At 44.6% G+C, this 17,526-nt stretch overlaps 1 protein-coding gene across 1 annotated transcript in view; it reads left to right on the forward strand.

Annotated features, from left to right (window-relative positions):
* The window catches only part of spred1 (sprouty related EVH1 domain containing 1), a 31,971-nt gene that overhangs the window by 9,778 nt on the left and 4,667 nt on the right, over positions 1-17,526 (forward strand). Inside the window, exons 2-4 of the mRNA XM_030116156.1 lie at positions 3,402-3,672; positions 8,708-8,876; positions 12,587-12,633. Coding sequence (XP_029972016.1) covers positions 3,402-3,672; positions 8,708-8,876; positions 12,587-12,633 — 487 coding nt within the window. The remainder of the gene's footprint in view (positions 1-3,401; positions 3,673-8,707; positions 8,877-12,586; positions 12,634-17,526) is intronic.

Consider the following 17,526-nt stretch of genomic DNA (forward strand, 5'->3'; position numbering starts at 1 on the left):
TCAAGCCAGATAGTTGTTGTCTATGTAGAAATATAATCTGAGTCATGAAACTTTTTCTATTTTAAATGTGTGTAGTTTTCTAGTGTTTTTGTCGAAGAAAATCCAAATCTGCTCTATCCGGGGATGTGACATTCAGTAAATATTTTGTATACATGTTAGCACATACAGCTGGCGTCATGTTTGCATTCTGACTTGTTAGTTTCTGTAAGAAAAGCTCCCCAAACCCAGTAATGGATTGTACGTCAACTGCACACACAGCTGTGCAAATGAGGAAAACCAGAGTTTAAAAGAATACTGACAGACACAGTATTTGCTAATCGGTGCCGACGTGCAAAATATACTTGAATGTCATTTTGAAAAACTTCTGACTTGTTCAGCTTGTGCTGTAAAGTGAGATCTGTGGACAAACGGTGATTAAAAGTGATGTGCTTCAGCTACACTGACTCGGCTCGACTGTCACGATTGGCTGAGAACGATCTGATTGGTTATAGATAATTCCACAATGGAGGAATAAAAACCAGTGTATTCTATCACACCAGAATGAAGAATTTTAAAGTAGAGTGATATTTTTTAATATTCTTTTGTTGTTCAATTGATATTTCTTTAGGAATTGGCACACATACAGAGTATATGTGGAGGAGATTTGCATTCATATGAAGTCGAAGAGGGTTTCTTGTCAACAATTTAAAAAGTTTTGTACTAGGTGTTGATGAAAATGATAAAAACAGGAAATCACCCTGTATGTTTTTCTGAAATGCTTCCAATTTGCGATTAGTGAGTATGAACATGTCCTTTTCGCAGTCTGTTATGAACTTTACTTTATTTCAAAGTTATGATTCCTATCAGTCCCATAAAGAAACGTCAAATCTTCCAGCTGCCAGGATATCACAGCTCCCACATGTCAACAAAGATAGGTCCAGATTTAATGCTTGCTGCCTCTTGGATTAATTACTAACCAATATCGCGAACGCCAAGGTTTGCCAAGGGTGTGGAAGGAAGGAGACTAAAGGTTAGCCTTGTTGAGTTGGCTAAGAGGATAGACAGCGAAAAGGGGCGGTGGTGCCGGGGCAGCTGTTCTTCTTTTGAATGAAGTGTTACAAGTTAAGTGTTTTTTCACACAACGTCCTCTTGGTGACGTTTCTCGCACTCGGTCACAGCTTCAGATTTGCCCGCTGGACGAGAACACATTCATCAGAAAGGTTTCAAACTCGGTGATGCCATCCTTCTGGTTAGAGAGCAATGTCTCACGAGAACACGTCCGACAATGTCCTTTTTTTTTTTTTTTCTTTTCCATCCCCTTTTGCCCATTTCTGTCAGCTCTCGGATCTTTCCCAGTCTTTAATATGTTACCAGCAGCTTGTGCAAAATGCTGCCCTCAGCACGCCCTGACCTTTGTAATTTCCGGTGGCCTGATGCGGCGTTATCTAATCAGGGAAACATCTGACTCCAAGTGAAGGTGAAGGAGCCTGTAAAGACGTGCAATGAGGGACCAGCAGATTAAGAGTTAGGGTGTGGGATTGATAGTCAGCGTAATATCATGTTTTATGTGGTATTTTATTCATAAAACAATCAAAACATAGTGATTTATTTTCTTTTCTTGTCAGTTTAAGCTTTGCATGGCGGCCATCACCGTTGATGTGTGAATGGGTGAATATGATTTACAATGTAAAGCGTTGTGGAGACTGCTGAAGCAGTGGGAAAGCGCTATACTAGTGATATCCATTTACCACTTTTTATTTTTGTTGTGCCAGTATAGCGTTTGTTGAGGTTGTTTGGTATTCTGACATGACTTATTACTTATAAATTTTTATTTATAAATGCGTTTCACGCATGGCCATTCAAACATATGAGAGCGTTTTTTTTTGTTGTTTTTTTTCTAAGGAGTTTCTGGCTTTTTTGGCATTTAGAAATTTATTATTATTATTATTATTTTCAATATAAACAAGCAAGCAAAGCCCTGATCCCCACTGTGATCTCTGGCCCCTCTCCAAGGGATTCCCGGACCCCAGCCTGGCACCCCCTCAGGAACTGCTCTGGAGAATTGTGTTCTCTTCATTTCCCCTTCTCTAACAATGACAGGGAATTTTCACCCTCGCCTGTTACAGAAGTCACTCATCAGGTTTTCTTGCTTCTTGTGAATTTTTGTCATATTTCCAGAGTGAATGTGTCTTTCTTGCTTCACGCCGTGACTGTGAGGAGACTGTAGTCGTCGGGCGCTGCTTCCAAACCTTCCCCTCTGAATATCGAACAGTACGGTCTGTTTCGTCGATTAACTTCATGAGCAGCGCCCAGCTGGTGTCACGACTCCTTGCGACGTTATGCTAGCTGTGAACGTGCCAATGTTAGCAGGGGCGAAAACTGGGACTGGAACGTTACTAAAACAAATGGAAACATTTCGGCATACATTTAAAGATATGACTGTATCTCTGAGATCCATGTCAAGGGTTAATGTGCCTTCTAACTTTATGCAATATGAACCGCGACACCTTTGTTGATGGGATCACTTAAATGGAAAATATTTTCACACACAGCTTTGGCCGGGGAGAACTGCTTGCTCATTCAGTGGCTACAGACAACTTTTTGGCTGTTGCTGCTATATTGTCACCTTTCTTCAGCATCAAGCCAGATTTTTTAGTCGGAGGTGTAATAAGACAGAATGGGTTTTGGCTGCTTCTCTCCACAGTCATTACAGCAGATCATGTGATCCCCAACTTGATTTTTTTTTGTAGAAGCTTTATGTAAAATGGCCTTCCTGACTCAACCTGGGGGTTAAGGGCCTTGCTCAAAGGACCCACAGCAGTGACGTGTGGACAGTGGGATTCAAACCAGCAAATGTCGAGTTACAAGTTTGATTCTGCCAGACTGCAGTTTCACAACAAACTGATATGAGTCCAAGACTACCACTACAGATTTGAATTATATATTTTTTTAAATGCCTTGCTCATGTTGAATTGTTGGATAAATGTATAATAGTATCAATTTCATCTCTAATTTATTTGTCTGGACTTTTTCATTCACGCCTCTCGTTTCTTTCACATTTTGTGTCGGTTTTATGTACAACATTTCACCTTGTTTATGGTGTATTTTATGGACTGATATTTCACACAGACCAGATGTGTCCTGGTCCTGGAGGGCCACTGGATTACATGTGTTCAGTGAACAATGATGCTTCAGTGGATAACTTTCTTAATTCTCGTCTTCCTTGTAATGAAACACTTGTTACGATTAGATATGTTGGTACTGATATGGACTTGGGGCACATAGAGGATTTAGCGACTGTGATATCACCAAAGAAATGACAAAAATTGTTGTTACATATTATCTTAACTAACAGCATCAATTTTTTCCCCCCTCTTCTTCTTCTCTTCTCCATCCTGTCTTCCTCCCATTCTCTTCCACAGTGACAGTTATGCGCGTGTGAGAGCAGTGGTCATGACTCGGGATGACTCCAGTGGTGGGTGGCTTCCTCTGGGGGGCGGAGGCCTCAGCTGTGTCACCGTCTATAAGGTCAGCCGGGCGGAGGACAGCGGCAGTACCCACAGTGGAGGCAGCGCTGGGAGCAGCAGCAACCTCAGTCCCTGTAGTCCCAGTCCTAGTCCCACTCCCAGTCCTAGTCCCAGTCCCACCGCGGTGGAGTTCCACATCAAGGGCGAGAGACTCAAAGACAAATTGGTGAGTGAGCCTCTAGTTTAGTGTGAAAACCACCTTCTGCTACACTGCTATTCCCTGTGATGTGAATTCATGTGTTGAAACCAGGAAGAAATGAAATCACTATGAGTCCCCCGCTTTCCCAGACTCCCCCTCCCAGTGTCTCACTCACACACGCTCACACACACACACACACACACTCACACAGGAAGTTGTTGTTTGGCTTTCCTCCATAGCGCAGGTATCTGAAAATAGGAGCCAACTGCGTGATGCTGTGATGCACGATGACATCATCCGGCAGATTACTCAAGAGCGGGGAATGTGGGATGAGGGATGAGGGATGTGGGACACGCACAAAAGAGCACGACCAGACTGCTAGGATGGAATAGGGGCTGGAAATTCACACTCACTCCGGTTTTCCATGAGTACACAAGTATTTTCCTCCCGTTTTATGAGCACTTCCTCCTCCATGAAGAGTGAATCAAAGACAGCGTTTGTCAGTGGTACATTACGGCAGGAGGACATGTTTCTAGTTATTGGAGTATAAACATAAAATAATGATCCATCTCATGTTTGTGTGTGACTCCTCAAATATTTTCAAAGTGGAAATGGCTTGGAGACACTAAATCAAAATCCGCCAAAATATATTTAATCGCCGAGCCAATGTAAACCAGAAATTAATGCAATTGATTATTTCTTTTTCTGCGTTTGGCTTTCACCAACATCCATCTTCAACGCTGCTTTATTCTACACAGGGTCAGGGGGTTGAGTCTGGGTGAAGGCAGGGCTTCACTGTACAGGATGCCAGTCCACCCCAGGACACACGCACACACACACAGAGCTCTGGATAACTTATTGACGGGATGGATGGGGGTTAATTGACTTTGAATGCACGTTTTTTTGGCTGTGTGGAATTCAGAGTACCCAGGCAGAACATGCAAGCTCCACCTGAAAGGCCCCAAAGCCCAGTCCAAAATCTATCGCGAAAGAACTGCGTTCACCATGACATCCCGATTTCTTTTTTGACTTCTCGTCAGAAAATGTTTTTTGCCAAACTCAGTTTTGCAGCAGACAACTTGTCGTGTCCAAAACTACTGCTTCAGAGTAAAGATGTGTATTTAATATCACCAAAGATGAGTGACTCAAATAACAAAAGTACCTGGTTGTTTTCTGGTTTAAATCCCATACAATAAAAACCAAAAAGACTAGACTAAATCAATGAGCATTATCAGTGCTACCATTGTTATTTAGCTCATGTTCTCCACAGGTACAGTCGAAACAGAAACCGGAATGGGTCCTACTCAAAATACAGTTGATGAATCTGATCTGTATTTTTTACTATTCAAACATTGTATGAATTTATATATTTAACCAAAATTATCAATTCAGCTTTGCCATTTTGTTCTAGTGCTCAAACTATCCACATGAAAATTTTAAATTCATGGACTGTGTTTAGTCCTTTTCTTCTGCAGCAAAGTAGCAATGAGGCTCCAAAAGATCAAGCCTTTGACTGTAATCTGTAGGGCTTTTGGTTTAGTTGCTGTAAAGCTCATGACCTTCTAGTCATCCTCTCATTCTGTGCTGTGGATGTAAAACAGATCCAGTAGATGCACTGGGATAATCCTGCATCTGTGGTAATGAGAGTGTAAATCTATTTGTGTGTCACATGCCAGAAGAAAGAAGAGGCCACCACGACGCACAGAATCTGGTGGTTCCTAACAATTTGGCATTAGCAGGGCGTTTAAATCACTTAAAAAAAAAAAAAAAAAAGTCTGACTATAATACATTTTATGTGTGTTTAGTGTTTATGGCGTGTTTGTGCTTTATGCGTTGCTATCCAAGCGTGTGTGTGGCACAGGAAAGGGTGTGACGGGAGCGCCGCCGCTCAGACAGGGTATAGTCAAGGTTCAGAGACCTCGGCGACTGTTGTGGGATGCGGTAAAACACCCTTATCGCGAGCCAGAGTCCCAAGCCACCACAACAAACACCCGGCCATATGCGGGCCTGTCGGGATGCCACCCAGTGCCAGGGTGTCGGTGTCAGCCAGAGTGCTACTGACAATCTTAGGACACCAGAAGAAAAGGCAGAGAGGGATGAGTCAAAGGGAACAACAGCAACAAACACAACCACATAAGAATACGTTAGCCATGGTTTAAAAGAAAAAAAAACACTGGGCAATACTGAATGTATGTTTTAAAACAGTGTCTTCAGTGTTTTGCTTCCAGAGGTAAATGAAAGGCTATAATTATGTTTTATGAATGAAGGCCCAGGAGAGAGCTTTTGGTTAGAGTTGCATCTGAAACACAGGAAACAGGATTGCTCTACCGTGTTTTACATCTGTCCATCCTCCATCCCACTTTCTCCAACCTAATGATCCGATCCAAGCTGACTACAGGGGAAGGCTGGTCAGGTTTCCAGGTCATCACAGGCTAAATACAAAGAGAAGAGTAATCGCTTGCACTCACGTTTCCACCTCCAGGCAATTTTTCAAGTAATTCGCCACAAAGGTGGGACTGCACAATATTAAGTGAGCATACAGTATACCAAAATGTTTTGCAATAGCAATCTGAAAACTAAGATTTAAAAAAAAAAAAAAAAAAAAAAAAAAAAAACTTCTTCTGTCAGTCATTTAAGTATTTAGTACTTGACTGGACAGCTTTTGTGAATGAATCACAAGAAGTATAAAAGCACAGTCCACGGAAATATAATGAATCATTCATGCACAGGGATATCATGCAAATTCCATGTGAGACAGGAATGCTAACCACTAAGCGGTCCTGTTTTAGATACGCATTTTGAAAAATATATTTCAGTGTTTGTTTTCAGTGTTTCAGCGTCTCCCGTCTTCGACCAAAGCATGAGGGAGACAGAGGGGAGGCGGCGATGCAGTCGCTTTAAATCAAAAAAACATTTGGGATCGGCAAGACAGGAGAGGAATTGGAGAAAGTGTAGCATGTAGTCAAAGAGCAGGAAATGGAGGTGGTGCCAGATAGATGGGAGACGGAAGAAGAGAGGTGGAGGGGATCTGTCTATAAGCGCAGTGATGCGGCACAGAGTGTGCTGGTGATGACTCAGCTGGCTCTCCATATAGCTACCAATCACTCTCCTCCTGGCCCCCCTCCCTCCCCACTCTCCCGCTCTCCGTCTCTTTCTAGTTCACTCTTATTCTCCGGCTCTCTTAAACGTACAGATCTAATTGGTTGGCGATTACTCACCATACCGGTGCTCAGATTATGACAGATCTCTGGCTAACATTTCTGCCACGCCACCTTGCTTCCTGTCGTCCATACCCTGCGATTCTCTGTGATTGATACGGCAGCGAATGTGTTGGAGTCCTGCTTTCCTTAGAATAGCTGGGTCTTGTTGCGTGAGCCGATTGGATATTGTTGGTTTTTGCTGTTAGCCTTGTGATCTGATCGTTTTGACTTATCCTCAAGTCAAAAAAATGTGGTTTATAAGCTTTTAGTCTCACATAGGAGATGGAATAGCAATTATTTGAATATTAATAAATGCACACATATATGTTGTAGTTTTCAGCCCACAAAGCAAACGCAGTTGTATTCCGGGACTGTTTATCTCATGCATTTTTATTGCAATGTCTTCGAAAAGCTTGAAGATGGCGATGAAGCCCTTTGCGGTTTCGTAGCGTGCATGTAAACATAATCTTTTGTCTCCGCTGCCCTGTGCATTTCTCACCTCCATCTGTCTTTGTCCTTCTCCTCCTACCACATCTCCTGCCTCTGCTCCCTTTCTGTCTGTTTTTCTGTCTGTGTGGCTCCTCCCCCCTCCTCTTTTTGTGGAATGTGGTGTTGAATATCATCCTTCCATGCAACTGTGATACTTCCTCCTCTGTCGGCCTCGCCGCACGCTCACCTTACCTGCTCCGGCTCCATTAAGTCTCGCCTCCACAATCACCCCCAGCGGCACCATGGACCCCCCCCCCCCCTTTTTTTTTTTTTCCTTTTTTTTGCCACCCTATCTTCTCACATCCCTCTCTTTCTCTCCTCTTTCCTCTCTGGGTAAACATACGTGCTCAACCCTTCCCTCCATCTCTCTTTTTGTTTTGTTTTCTTTGAAGGCAGTAGTGACATGCGAACACATAATGTGGGTTATGTTGCAGTGCACTTGCACTAAGTGCAACAACCATCTCACACAGACAGACTGAAACGCAGACCTCTGCGCGCCCTCACTGACACGCTCGTATTGAATAGCAACGAAAACCGGCACGGTCGCCACATATCGGAATCTCGAAGCGCCGCCGTCGTCCATATCTGGCGGTGGAGAACGACACCATCTGCTTTCAGCAATCGGGGATTGGTTTGCGACCGTGATATCCCCCCCCCCCCAAGACACACGGTGCAGCGCTTGGGTCATCGAGCTTTTCGTCACACCAGCCACCGGCGCTCGCATGCAGATCGCCGTGCGCACGCTCACACATTCACACTCCATTAAGCCACCTCCCGTGCACGTCGGGAAAAACCTCAAAGACTGTAATGGCCGTCTCTCATTTCATTTAATCTGCCTAGAGGAAGGCCGGGAGGCGGCCCACTAGCCCTGATTAATAATAGGCTTTGGAAACACGGGCTCTCTCTGCCTCACACTTGGGCTTCGTGGCTCCAGAACACCTCCACACACCCCCACCCTCCCGCCACCGCTGCTCTTCAACTTTAAAATCATCTGTAATGAAAACCCCGTCATTTAGAATGTGTTTTACAAATTATCCCAAAAACTTTGAGAATCTATTGGTTTTCAGGCGCTTATTTTTTTCCCCCCCTTCTATTTTAGGAACTCTAGAGTTACTATATATACAGTATAGTTCCACTTGCGAGATTCTTCTCTCGAGCCCTCTGGCCCTCTTTTTCCCCTGACTCGTGTTGCGTTGGGATGATTGAATGCGACACATTTAAACAGCTTAAGGAGTCAGATGTGAGGATTTACATGTGTGTTCCCCAGTAAATTTTATCCACACACCAATAAACTACACAGTTAAATGCCAGCGTGCAGTTCAAAATTACGGAATGTAAATTATTTAACTGTTGAACTGTGTTTCTGTCGTCAGGTGGTCCTGGAATGCGTTCTTCAGAAAGACCTCGTCTACAACAAGGTCAACCCCATCTTCCACCACTGGAGGATCAATGACAAGAAGTTTGGCCTGACCTTCCAGAGTCCTGCTGACGCCCGAGCCTTCGACCGGGGCATCCGCCGGGCCATTGAGGACATCAACCAAGGTGGGGATGTTTGCGTTGTCATGCTGTCTGTGCATGTTTTTGAAAGTTCAAGGCAATATCAAAGTCACTAGCCGCTCATCAGACTTGAAAATCAATCAACCAGCATCAGCTATTCTCTTATCGAAACAATCTGAGCAGCCCACAGCATTCTTTGACTACCCTCAGCCCGCCCTTCTCTCTCATCCTTTCAACTCAACATCAGAATTTCTTTTGAATTTCCAAGAATTGCTCTGTATTCGGTGTGTTCGTAGCGTTTCAATACAGTCTTGTAGGTGTATGCGCATGAAAGCGACATGCATTCTGTAGGTGGGCACCCACCCACACAGCTTATCTGCTAGTTTATCTTTCACTTGTAATGGTTGACCTGGCGTCTGTTCCAGGAGAGATGAGTAGCGTTGATTAGCGCTGATGACTCCCCCCCCCCCCCCCCCCCCCCCCATCACCACTTTTACCTGCTCCCTCACCCAGGCGTGACCTCTCCCGTGTTATCTTATCAGCTCCAGCTACCCAGATAAGCTTGGTACTTCCTGGAGAGACTGGCAGTGTGACGCTGCATGCAGACGGTGGGCGATACGGGACAGGATAGGATATGTAGTGAAGAGAGGGGCAAGAGGAGACGCTTACTGAAAAGCCGGCAACCTGAGATTGGGGCTGAACTTCAGTCAGAGGAAACATGACCAGGCTCAGCTTTTGTGTCTTCCTCTCTTGGCAACGAAGTTTGAGACTGGCTAGACGAGTCTAAAAGAAGAGGCCGTGTTTGTTCTGGCTGTGTACAGTGTCACAATTATACCTGTTTTCTTTTATTTCAAAGCTAAACTGCATATTACTTTGTGTGGAGTTGAGTCTCTTAGTTGAGTTGGCAGCTTTGGGTCTCAATAAGCATTATTTTCCCGTACAGTGCCAGAGGTTGCAAAGTCATCCAATTAGTAGGAGAATTGCCAACTCAGCAATCTGCTATCCAGCCCTATATTACACAAGAGGCTAGCTGGCTGGCTGGGTGACTGGCTCGGGAGCTATAATCTCCTTTACTCTCTAGACCTGGGAACCCTGGGGAGCGTAGAGGAGGCGCAGCAGAACATATCGTAAAGGCTTATCACCGCTGGGCATCAGTTGCCTCTTGCCCGCAAGCGTTTATCTGAGATTTGTACTTCCTGGGCACAAGTCCACACAGTGTCTGTGTAAAAGTTAATCATGGACGTAGTAGAGGAAGCAGAAAGCCAAAAAAGGCATAATGGATTACTGTTAACATAACCCGACGGTGTATTAAAATGGAAGGGGAAAAAAAAGGCAACAATCATTTGTTGGTATCCCAACGTCACCAGCAAACCTAATAATCATGTTTTTAGTTTGTTAGACAAAGCCAGAAACTTCAGAGAAACTGCAGAGGAAGAACATAGAAATTCTACAACAGTAACCTGGAACAGAATATAACCTGTGTGATGTGTGTGTATGTTATCTGTATTTCTAGTAACAGGGATTTACTCTTTCATGTTAGGATTTAAAGGCTTGATACCAGATTATAGAATTGACTATACATGACAGTCCTGGTAAAGATGATGTGAACTTGCCACAGAAATGCAGTAGAACTCCTCCTGGTGTGTTTTGAAGGAGTCACCTTGAACTGGCAGGTCATGTTGCTCATGTACAGCCATGTTTCCGCTATTTTATCTTTCAGTCAATAAAAGAATTGCTGATGAAGACTTGCTGCTTTGGCACACTAAATACATTGTATTGGAAAGACGGTTAAACATCTGTTATCTTTGTGTTTAACCATTGCGTAGATGTTGTACAAATTCAGACTCTTTATATTGAATGTGAGCTGCAGCAGGTGATGGAAGGTTTCAAGTCCCTACTGCCTCCATCACTCCTTTCTTTCTCTCACCCCTGCTGTCCTCGCCTCCCTCTTGTTCTCTGTCTCTCTCTCTCTCTGTCTCTCTCCTGGCATTTTCTGTATTCTGCCAGTGTTGTGTAATGCCTCTCCTCAGCACAGGCAGGCGAGTCCTTCTGTATTCCTGTTGCATCGTTCTGCCGCCGCCGCCGCCGCTGCTGCTGGACTGCTGTGTGAATGTGTGTGGGGAGAGAAGAGGCAGAGAGAGAGGGAGAGAATATGTTTTTGCCCGTGTGTATGTGAGCGCACGTGTGTGTATCAGTCTTGCAGTCCTCTGTTGCCATGGCAACGCCGGGCACATGGCTCAGGCAGCTTCGTGGCCCAGCTCTGCCAGAGTCGTGCTGCAGGAGGCCTCTTTTTCTCAGTAGTGGCGAAATGTACACACACACACACCTTTTGCAAATGTGATTCAGAGACAGACTGACCGACTGACTGATGGACACACGGTGTCTAACACACGCCCAGTAAATTCTTCTGTCGTCTCAGTGACGGAGATGACATTACCATGTATCTCAGGATTGTGTCGTTAAAGGCAGACAGGAAGGCTACTTCCTCTGTGCTCTAAATGAGATCTTAGTGAACCAAATTCAAAAAAGAACGTTATAATACACCAGGTACAAGTAGTTTCCACCTCATTCCGTTGGACGTAGTTAAATCCCTGTTTTCCTGCCTTTGTGGTAGTAGAACTGATCTCAGTCCTGTTTTGATTTTTGCAAAATCTAGAAGAACTGCTGCAGTCTAACTTTTTAGTGACACTGTTGAGCTGCTCAGTCATCTGCATTATGGAGAAAATTGAAACTCTCTGCCTAAAAATATCCTCCAGGTTGTGGCTTGAATACCTCCAAAAGCAAAGCAAAAGGAATTAACATTTGCAGCTAAATTTAGAGCCAACACCATTTGAAAAGTATTATTCAAAATGCTACTTTAACTCACGATAACAGCCACTCATTCAGATTGCATTTGTTAAAATTTGAAAAGAATTCAGATTACAGAATACGTGGTCAGATATGTCCAAATGTTGACTTATAAACTCTTTTAAAAAAAGAACAGAAAACAGGGAAGTGGAGAAAACATGAATATTGCAAAAGTATGGCTACGATGTGTGAGCGTAGTGGGAACATTTGTCTTTCTTTGAATTGTAACATTCAGAGAAGCAGTTTGATGACTTCTGTGTGGTAATGACACTGAGCCGGTCTTTTCCTTAAACACCCGCTCCGGCTTGAACAAGGCGCTTTGGATTTGGAAATGGCACATGGCATTTCAGCCCAGGCCGACTTTACATTCTTCTCGGCATGCGTGTTCAATTGACTTCTGTGCACTCCGCTAACGCAAGGCAGCTTTCATTTCCCCATTAAGTGATGGGCTGCAAAAAGCAGAAGTCTTGACCTTTTCTGGCCTGACAAGAGTCTCCATTGTAAATCTGAAACATGCTGAGCAGGAGACATGTCCTCCACAGAGAGGGAAATAGCTGTATAAATGATAAACTGCATATATTATGAAAATTGCAGCAATGGTTGCAAACGAAATAATAAACAGGATCACTAATGTGTGTCTGCTAATCAGTATCCACACAACTATCCTGCTGGTCGCCCACAATAAGTAGATGAATGAATTTCTTTTAGCTTTTACCATCGAGTGGCAAATTCCCACAAACAAGTCTTTGCATGCTTTTGTGAATCGTATTTATTATTGTGATAGTAACGGGGGTGTGTTGTTTTTTTTGTTTAACAGCTTTGTAATTTACAAAGTAAATTTTTCGTTTCTTGGACAGAGTGCTTGGCATAAATACGTCAATCCTCTAATCTTCTTATCTCTCTTTCAGGTTGTCGGCCGTTTGGGGAGGCGGATACTCCAGAGGACGGGCTACCGGTGAGTGAACTCAAAAACAAAAGTGTCTGAAAAGATTCTTTACCAGATAAAAAATGTGTTTTGTGTCTGTAGCGGTATGTTTGTCTTTAGGACTTAGAGAAGGGCCTGTTTTGTTTAAACAGAAGGCAGGTCGCAGCTCGAAACCCGGGCCACATGTTCCAGCCAGGTGATGACACCTGCCTTTGTTTTTCTCATCGATTTACAGGTGTTAAATCCACGCCAGACAGACTCTGTGGTGAAGCTGGGTGTTGGCCAGCAAATGTGATAGAGCAAGCTTAGCTTTTCTCTAAAATTTCAAATTCTTAGCTGTCTGTCGTGGTAGCATTGAGGATGATATGATGCCTCAGGAGCTGGTTTTTAAGGGCATTTTCAAATGCTTTGTGATTTTGATGTTCAATTACCTGAAGGAACATGCTTTCCGGGAGTCTCCAAAACAACACCGGTTATCTAAGACGCTTTCTTTTTTCCAAGGTGTTTAGCACGAAGGTATTTGGATGACTTGCCACCGATCTTCTGTGCATTCGGTCTGTCTCACTTGCTTCTGTCTCACCAAGTAACCTCAGACTGTCTGTAAGGCTGATATCAGCTGTGTGTGGGGTGCACGCCATCTGTTTGCAGGATTCCTTGTACTTCTTGTCCCTGAAGACAGGTCTCTCCTGCTCTGGCTATGCATTTGGTGCTACAAAATAAATTAGACACCAATATAGTAATATTTATTGTACATTTAGACCAATCAATTATAACATGATGAGATCTTCACCGTACTGGGTAACACTGGTGATCTGTTTATTGGATGGGATGCAATAGACAGCAGTTGAACATGCATTAAAGGTTGAAGTGCTAAGAGCAGAAAAAAAAAATGTGTTAGGAGCTCAGTCATTACGGTTAGGCAACGAGGTGACAGCATCTTCAAAAGTGTAACATGAAAGTAACACTGAACTAGCAGCAGGATCCGGGGTCGGGGTGCCCATGGCTCATCGATACCCAGACTGACCAGTATGGTGTGATCCAACAGTGGAGTTACTGAAATCACTGCAGAAGTGAGTGCTGTTTTGGCAGGAAAGGTGGCCTCACACAGCGGTAGGCAGGCGGTCACAGTCAGTGATCAGTGTGGAAGACCACCAGTCTTTGACTGTTGTCACTACTTTTGACCTGCATGGTGTCTTGACACCCTGCATGATGTGGACGGCTCGAGCTGCGCTCCTGTCCCCGCGGTGAGGTTCCTCTTTAAGGAATCGGCCCGAACGTACAGGAAATCCAATGGCACCACTGTTGCTAGGCAGTAGGAGAGGTGGGGGTGTATGTAGCTAGAGAGGGGTTAGAAGGGGGTGTTCATAAGTTTCAGTGAGCCACCGAGGGTGTCACCATGGTGATTTGGCATCCGAATGTTGCGGTCGAAGACCTGGGCTCTAGAGAAAGAGAAGTGAACCAGAGGCAAGCGCCGCAGCTAGAGAACCAGCAAATACCGACACACATAAAAATGTGTGACATCAAGTGGTGCTGCTTAAAGGCTCATTATCAAGACCAAACCGTACTCAAATTGAGATCAGGCGTTTGTTATTGTCGGGTCCTTTTCCAAGCAGCAGATCTGTGTAGAATAGCTGTGACATTACAAACAAAACAAACAGCAGTGTCTCATCTGTATGGGAGGTCACCATCAAGCTCTGTTTACTTCCTTGATTAGACTCAGACGCCTCTGGACATTAAAACTTGCCGGAATTCATGACAGCCTTGCATTGTTAGAAGTGTGCGTGCGTGCGCGCGTGTGAACGTACGTGCGTTAAAGACGGTCCTCTCCACCCACATCCTGCCCACTGAGGCCGAGCACCCACATGTATGCCCTTCACAAGCTTCACCACATTCTTCCTCTCACTCAGAAACACAGACACGCACACGCACACACACACACAAAGCACATGCAACATATTTTAGCCATAAAGAAAAGTGGTTGCACAACACCCTCCTCAGCTGTGATGACCCACTGCCAGGAATTATGTCCCTCCACCACCAGTCCTTCCGCTAGTAGAAAATAAAATAACAACCCCCCCCCAACCCCCCCGAATGCTTCAGAAAAACATCCGCATCTAATTTAGCGCCGGCAGGAAGTTTTCTCTTATCAGTTTGGTACACACAGGTTTTGTGGGTCAGTTGACTTTTACAGCCTCATTCACAGAGCAGAAATTCTCTGACTGGTTTGATTTGGTTGCTCTCATGGAAGACGAGTGATTCAGAGAAATAGTTTGCAGTGAACCTATTCTATGCTAAATAGTTCACTGAGCCACGGCTTACAGACATGAAGATGGGAATGAAAAAAACACTTTTATAGAGATGTAAACACAATCTGAACTTCATGGAAACACTGGAAAATGTCCATGTTTAATTTTGCAGCATAATTGGAGTATAGAGAAACACACTTCATGATATCATTCATTATTTCTATCTGTCAATAATTAAGTTGTTGTGCATAATTGTGCATGCATGTCACACTTGGAGATGTTCGTCTTGATCCAGCTGTTGCCTGATGTTGCAAGTATTTAATCAACCCGGAGACGCTCCAGCTGCCGGCAATATTTTAACAAAGTGTATTTGTGTAATAACAAGGAGAGTTTGTGTGTGAACGCTGTGAGTCGTGCATCTGTGGCACATCATTCTCTTCACCTTGCAAAATAACGCGAAATCTTCAGACCTGGTTCCGGTTTCTGAGTGCGGAAGTAGCTTTCCCTTTCCTGACGATATTAATGTGGCTCCAGTTTTCCCCGATAACACACAGTTTGAAGAACAGCACCGTCTCTGGCCCTCTGATTGGTGCAACTGCTTCATTAGCAATTTAAAATGGCTCATGCGCTTGACGTTTCAGTGACAACTGTATTCAAAAAATACTAGTTTCTTTAGAAAGTTGACACTCATATGTGCACGTTCCCTCTCCTCCAGTCTTGTGTTGGAGGCAGCTCCAGTGTGTCAAATGAGGTTTGAGCACGAGGCCCGACCCCAGCCTTCCCCGTCTTGAACCCCTGTGCCTTTTAGGGCGGAAGTGCACGGATCCCTGATGTTGGTGTGGAGCCAGGTTGCCCCTGGCTCCCACCCACCCCCTCCTCTCTCTCTCTCTCCCTCTCTCTCCCTCTCTCTCGCTCTCTCTCTCTCTCTCGCTCACCAAGCCACATCTCTGGGGTCAGATCAGCTCCAGATTGGCCCCCACGCATGCCTTTGAATGGTGGGGCTTAGGCAAGCGCTTTAAAAGGAAGCCCAAGTCTGTTTCCCATTTGGCCCCCCCACCTCTCCACCCCGTGCTCCTTTCTCTCTTTCCCTCACATACACACACAGCTGTCATCTGGCTTTTTAAGTTCTGCGCTGCATTTCTCCAGCTGGAGCTGGTTTATGACATTCCCTCGGCAGACTCTTTGGCCTCTCGCTCGCTCTCTGTTTCTCCCTTTATTTCTCTCCCTCTCTCTCTCTCTCTCGCTCTCTCTCTCACACACTCACAAATACAAGACAATCTCATTTTTTCCTGCTCTGTTCTTTCTCTCCTCTCTCCCTCCACCGTCTCCTCTTCCTCACATTCCCCCTGCAGCCGCTGTGGATGTGTGTTACACCACTTGGTATGTTTGGAGGCAAATAATTCACACACATACACACACCATGTGTTAGCAGTCTGGAAGGAGGGGGGGGCAGGCAGGCAAGTGGAGGTGGTGGGGGGAGAGGGGGAAAAAAAAAAAAAGAAGTCAAAGGAAGCATCTCTTAGCAACCACAGGACAGTAATTACTGTAGCAGCAGCTGGGAGCAAACCAGATTTCCGCTGTGCGTTAAAGCACTGGCGTGGGCTACTTTACACACGGCACTGACTAACCAGAGCCAGCAGCCTCCTCCACACACACACACACACACACACACACACACACACACACACACACACACACACACACACACACACACACACACACACACACACACAGAGGAGAGACAGAGAGAGGGAGAAAGGGTGGGAGAAGGAGAAGAGAGGAGGACTAACCCTGCCTTGATGAGGTCGGGATGTGTGTGTGTTTGTGTGTGTGTGTGTGTGTGTGGGAAAAGAGGGACAGCGAGCCAGTGTGTACAACGCTCCAATATGCTTGGATCAAACTTGTGTGAAGATCCCTCGGCATGTGTTCATACACATTTCTAATTCTGTGTTGTTGTTTTTTTTTCTAATGGACATAAAGCAAGAAAAAAAAAAGCATCTTTTTTGGGAAACATTTATAGACACCAAATAAGTTTTCAGTTACAGGCGAGTCTTTAAATAGTAGATTTAATTATCCAACAGTAGTTCTGCGTATTTTCATTGCTTTCTCTCGTACAATCGCGGCTGACATGCAAAAACACACACTGGAAGTAGTGAGGAGTGTTGCGGCGAAATAATGTAGCTCAAAATATCACAAGGCTCTTAATGTAATAAGCGACGATCCTCCTCCGTCTCCCATCACCTCTGCACGCATGAATCACAAAACCGCCATTGCTTTTGATTTTTCTCGCCACGAGGACTGAAGCCGTCACGCCGTCGGTCCTGTTTTTAATTGGCTCTTCTCTTGACTTCCAGAGATTGGTTAGAGGGAGAAAAAAAAACAAACTATTTTCTACGAAAGCTGTCACAGGATGTTATTTATAGACGCGTCACTCTCTTCAACAGCAAGAACTTTTCTGACAATTATAGAAGCGTTTGACCTCTTTTGGTTGCGATCGCTTTGCAGTTTCCACTTTTTTTCTTTTTCTTTTTTTAATGTGGATGTTTAAAGAGCCTCTCTTTCGAGGCCTGCGTGTGTAGATTCTGCTTCAGTAAAAATGTTTGTGGCAACACATGCAAAGCTGATGGGAACTCAGAGTTCTTAACAGAAGGGCCTTGAGTCATCACCACACTGAGCA

This window comes from Salarias fasciatus, chromosome 19, assembly GCF_902148845.1.
Source record: "Salarias fasciatus chromosome 19, fSalaFa1.1, whole genome shotgun sequence".
In the NCBI taxonomy this organism is placed as follows: Eukaryota; Metazoa; Chordata; class Actinopteri; order Blenniiformes; family Blenniidae; genus Salarias; species Salarias fasciatus.